This window comes from Lygodium microphyllum, chromosome 5 (genome assembly GCF_053477565.2).
Source record: "Lygodium microphyllum isolate KBCC chromosome 5, Lygodium_microphyllum_v1.1.10, whole genome shotgun sequence".
Taxonomy (NCBI): Eukaryota; Viridiplantae; Streptophyta; class Polypodiopsida; order Schizaeales; family Lygodiaceae; genus Lygodium; species Lygodium microphyllum.
This window is the reverse complement of record NC_141139.1, coordinates 33,736,014-33,741,574: the sequence shown is the minus strand read 5'-3', so window position 1 is coordinate 33,741,574 and position 5,561 is coordinate 33,736,014. Positions and strand designations below refer to the sequence as shown.

General features: G+C 43.8%; 1 protein-coding gene across 1 annotated transcript; it reads left to right on the top strand.

The window, feature by feature from the left end:
- Window positions 1-1,512: 1,512 nt before the first annotated feature.
- LOC148035669 (molybdopterin biosynthesis MoaE family protein) lies at window positions 1,513-2,406 on the top strand. Its single transcript, XM_087677674.1, has one exon. It carries the CDS (start codon window positions 1,568-1,570, stop codon window positions 2,168-2,170), a length of 603 nt encoding a protein of 200 aa, XP_087533800.1. The 5' UTR covers window positions 1,513-1,567; the 3' UTR covers window positions 2,171-2,406.
- The last annotated feature ends 3,155 nt before the right edge of the window (window positions 2,407-5,561 follow it).

Genomic DNA, 5,561 nt, shown 5'->3' with positions numbered 1-5,561 from the left:
TTACCCTCAACCACATCATCCTCCCCTCATGCGTCTACTTCCTTTCGCATTGGTAGCCCCCAAAATCCAGCCTTGCCTAGCTTGAGGCCCTGTGCAGGAACTACCTCTAGGGTGGGGATTCCTCTAAGTCCAAAATCCCCAAAGTAGCCTATAGAACTTGTACCTTACCAAAAAGCCTGGAGGCCTTGGAATCCTAGACATACACTCTCTAGCTGATAAGCTTGTAAGCAAGTGGGTGCTAATAAGCATGTCCCACCCCAAGGAAGACTGGGCCATCCTATTTTCTCACTCCTTAACCAATTTCAAAGTGTCAGCTTGCTCTCGGTTCTTAGCAACCTCGCCCACCATGATTTTTACTAATGTCAAATTCACACCTATAGGAGCCACTTTACTATTCAAATAGTTATGTGGCACATGGATTCGTTTCAAACCCCTCCACTCTCTAAATCAACCAAAACCATGTGCCAGTCAAGGAATGACTCCATTTGGCTCAGCGTCACTATATCACCCTGCCCAACAGAACAACTAAAGCAAGCAGCCATGCTCAATAGGAAAGGCCTCAGAATCTTGAAGCATATGTGGGACTTCTCCTCTAAAAGCAAGCTAGACAACATGTCTCTCCAATTAATGTTCAATCTTAATATGAAGGATTTAGAATTCATTGTAGAAGGGAAAGCAATCTAGCATAACAATGTACCAATGTTCATTCAAGTTAATGAAAAATTTTGTGCTAACTCCTTCTATTGAAAGACAAAGGTGAAATTCTCTCCCATGCCCCACCTCCCCCTTCTTTCACTGCCACCCTTACTAGTTCGGCTAGAAGGAGATACTATTGGGAGATACCAATGAGATTCCCTATCAATTTGGACCTATTTAAGGGGGGTGATTTCAAAAGCAGTTAAATCAATCTAACTCTGACTTTTGTTCACATGTTCTTTGCTATGGTGGACTGATAGCAAGGATGGAGGTCACTTGCTCACCGGTGAAGCTTATCAAGGAGCAGAAAGCAGTCATCTTGAACCAAAAAGTCAAAGAAATGGCAGTGGTTCATTCACAAATGAAAAATGTAGTTTTCAGTGGGTTGCCACCCATTGCAATTGCTTGAGAGCTTGTGAGATGGATAGAGGAAAGAGAAAAGAAAGAAAAAGAAGAAGTGCCATTGGAGATCACGAAGATGATAGGCCACAACAAAAGAAGCCAGCAACTCAAATGTCATGAGGCCTACTCGTTCTCGGTTTTTAAGCAAGAGACTTACCCTCTTAAGATTGGACCTAATCACCACCTTCGATACTCCTTTACCAAAAATACAAAATGTAATAAATAAATAGAAGCCATCTAGGCTGTCTCCACTTGCCATGCACGATGTTCTCCGGATAAGGGCGATGTAATATCCACCTTTTTTACTTTAATACAAATTAGGCGCAATATTCCATGAAAAGAAACACAATCTTATTTTAGTGTGTTTTATTTATTTTGTCAAACTTTTTATAAAGAAAGTCAGGTTGACTCTTTGGAAGCAAGCTGCGCGGCCGCGGCTCCTTACGAGTCATCACTATGGTGCTTCATTATGGAAGGAGAAAACCTGGTGGTAGCAAGGGAGGATCTGTCAGAAAACATGGCGACAGCAAAGGAGGATCTAATAGAGATCACGAGTGAGCCGCTGGACCTGGGCAAGTACATAGCCGCAGTGAGGGATCCTGCAGCAGGCGCCATCGCCACATTCTCAGGCACCACCAGGGACACTTTCGATGGCCGCCGCGTCTTCCGGCTGGAGTACGAGGCCTACGCCCCCATGGCGTCCTCCGTCCTCCGCTCCATCTGCCAGTCCGCGCGGCGCCGCTGGTCTCTCGCCGCCCTTGCGGTTGCACACCGCACTGGCGTTGTCCCTGTTGGCGACGAGAGCGTCTTTGTGGCCGCATCGTCCGTCCACCGTGCTGACGCCCTAGAGGCCTGCCGCTTCATCATCGATGAGATTAAGGCCTCTGTCCCCATCTGGAAGAAGGAAATCTATGCAGATGGCGAGGTCTGGAAAGAAAACAAGGAGTTCTTCTCTCATAGGGATGAGATGGTGAAGGGGAATTCCTGTTTGCATGGAGATGTTCTGGAGGCGCATACAGGGACACTTGGAAGGGGTTGCTGCAACGGACCACGCATCTCTGAGAGCGAGTGAGAGCAGTTACCTGAGTTCCCTGTGTATTATAATGATGAGAAAGCAGTAGCATAGATGCTCTGTGAATGACCAGGGACAGTAAGTGGCTGCTCTCTAAGCTTGATACTGTCATTTTTAGTAGCAGCTGTGATACAGTTCTCATGCTACAGGAAAGCCAAACACCCAGGTTGTCCATGTATTCTGTGTTGCCGTGGCAGTTTGTTATGGACACTTAAATTTATCTGCTTTTTGTCTTTCGTATTGTTTGTTTATTAGACCAAGCATTCCATTCGGGTAATGAGAGTTTATCATACATTGGTTTGATAAGCTAAGACCGGTTGATTCTACATTGTGCTTGAATGTCTTGCAGGCCAAGTGTCAAAGTGGATCCATGACTTCTTTGAACGTCTAAGTGGCAACTTTTTTGTTCTCTGTTTTTCTTCTACTATTAGCTTTTATTTTATTCAGCAACTTGAAAGAGGCTGTTTGGTGGCTGTAATGCATTGGCTGCTTGGTGTACAAAGATGGATGAATTGAGGCAAAGCAATTGCCGAATGAATTTGCGCATGTTGCAGTATGCGCACCAACTGTTGTAGAGCATCTCTTGAAGAATCCCCCATCTTGGAGTTTTCTTACAACTGACCTTCACATCAAGTTCACTGATGTCGGAGCGTGTAGGGTTAAAGGTCAACCACAGGGTTTTGAGGGAGAAGAATCTATGAGGGTTCAAGAGCTTAGACTCCGGAGATGGTAGAGATAAGAGAAGGGTTGAAGGTTTCAAGCCAAGTTCTCAAAGATGTTAATAGGGCTTCCAACTGCATGTACTTAGCAAAGATCACAAGAGTATTACCTCATAAGATCTATAACTCAAATCAAGCTTGTAATAGGGCTTTCAACTACATGTACTTAGCAAAGATCACAAGAGTATTACCTCATAAGATCTATAACTCAAATCAAGCTTGTTTTATATCAAGTCAAAAATAGTAGTGACATCGTCAAGGTATAATTTGCCACATTGCATTCAAGGGAATGGGCTACTATTTTGGATGGGAGGGACTCTCTCTCTCTCTCTCTCTCTCTCTCTTTGTGTTTGCGCGCTTGTTGGAGGCAAACTTCAAAATTGACCCATGAAGGTGTGTTCCCACCAAACAACTAACTTATATACCACATATTACAACCAAGAAATGGGCACCTGTTAAAAATGGAGCTTATATATTTTAATGTCCTCTATCATGACATTTTGGACATAGGCTGGAGATGAGACTACATTGTCTAAGATGGGCTATATCTATACTTTGTTATTGTATGATTCTTGAGAGAAATTTCATTGTTTGTGCCTGTTTATATACCTTGAGGGCTCACCTAGTAGCAGTTCTCTTAGTTTTCTCCAATCTTGAATACCTTGGCTTGGACATTTGGCATTAGTTTGTAGACTAGGTTTTCCCCTCGTTCCTTAACCTTAGATGTCTCGCCAATGTATAATCCGATGGATACAAGCTTCACTACCTCTTTGTTAGTAGTCATGATTTTTTTCATTTCTTTATATGTGTCATTTACTATTTGTGAGCCCTCATACGATTGCCAGTCTTTGTTCAATTCAAATGGGGGTACTTGGAGCTTTAGGATTGTTATATTAGTTGTTTTTGTCCACTTTGGTTATCCAAGCCTAACACCACGCCTTCTGTTTTTTTTTTTTTTTGGTGTTTGACCACCGTTTCGAGCCCTTTTTGGGCTGCTATTGCATTTTTCCTATTGCTGTCCCCTTTCAAGTCTGATTGTGACTTCTTGCATGGAGGCTCCTCTGGCGACATCTTGTGGGTTCATGGCCAGCAACGTCCCTTGTGGTGTTTGTTTGGCAAAGTTGAAGATTTTAGATGGTAGATCATCAGGGTGAGCAGCCTAGTCCCTCTGTTCCTTCTTCCCCTCCCTCTCCCTATAAGGGAGCCCCTCTCTTCTTATATAGGTGCCCATCCTTCTCAACCTTCTTAATACCCAAGAGCTTGATGGGATGAACTATTACCTTGTCTATTTCTTGGCCAATTTTTGTGGTTGTTGCAATACCGTTTGAAATCATGATAGGCATCTTCAACATTGACCACTAAGGGTTACTAAGTGTAAACATGTCCTAAAAGCTATGGCCTTGTAGTGTGAACATAGTTGAGGCACTATAGGGTTAGCCGAAGGGTTTTGTAGTGTGCATGCATCTAGGGCACTTCAAGTTTAGGTAGCTAATGTGTTGTGTAAAAGTCCATTGCTCATTTGTGTAGCTTACTATGCAATGTACTTTTGGACTTGAGACCCTAAACAACACTACCTACACATCTTTGTTGGTGTGGTTGGTGGTATGGGATGCCAAGTGTCATGGGGATGTGAGTTTTAATTTATTTTTTTGGCATAATTAAGTTTTGCACATTAGGTGCACATGTGAAAATGCAAGTTATACTGGACATGCTAACAATACAACACCCTAGTTGGGTAGTAGGGAACTTGGTAAAGTTGTGATAAGTTATGGTGGACGTGTGTTGGTGGGTGTCTAGTGACAGACTTTGGCTCTAAGAATTAAATGTGTCCTTGAAAATGACTTGTGGTGTCATTGGGCTAGAGAAAATTAAACATTAAATGTCTAGGACTAAGGTTTATGGAAGTTAATGTTAGAATTTGCCAATTTTGAGCAGTGCTCATGTAATTCGTGTGGTGTGGAGACTTTAGTAAGTGTCAATTTAGTGTGTGTGTACCTAGTGTCTTGACATTAAGGTAGTGACATTAGGGACTAGAGTAAGTTAACCTAACTCTGGTTAGTTGGTGGAAGGGTGGGTAGGTCAACCCTTGACCTGACTTAGGTTGTACTTTTAGCAAGTACACTCTACTCTTGCTTTAGCTCACTCACTGTCATTGTCTCATTTCTCTCTCCTCCATAGCTGGTGCATTTTCTCACATTTGGTATTGGAGTAGCTCTTACGCAGGTTTTGTTTAGCCACCATGTGCCGGTGCCACTCCGCCTGAGGTTCTACTACCACTAGCTTCTACTTATGCTCTGTGTGAGGAAGAGAAGAACTACTAAAGATTGAGTTTCTGTCCACACGGCTACCAGCTCCACCCCTTTGTGCCGCCTTGTCCTTAACATTTGCCAGTTTAGCCAGCAAACAACTAGGTTAGGGCTTGCCTTGCCAGCAAGAAGCTCTGCTAGCTGCTTGAGGCAGTGCTACCCTCTTGCCAATTGCTCTACCTTGTGCTCTTGCTGTGCCCCCTTGTAGCACATTGCCTTGGCCACCCACTCTGCCCTTGTGCTGCCTAGCTAGTGCAAGCGCTAGCATTGCCCAGATCTCCACTACCACTAGCCCATCGTGCCTCCTCCAAGTGATCTTAGCCACGTTTGCTCCTCTTGTGTCTACCTTAAAGCCGGGCAGCAGCC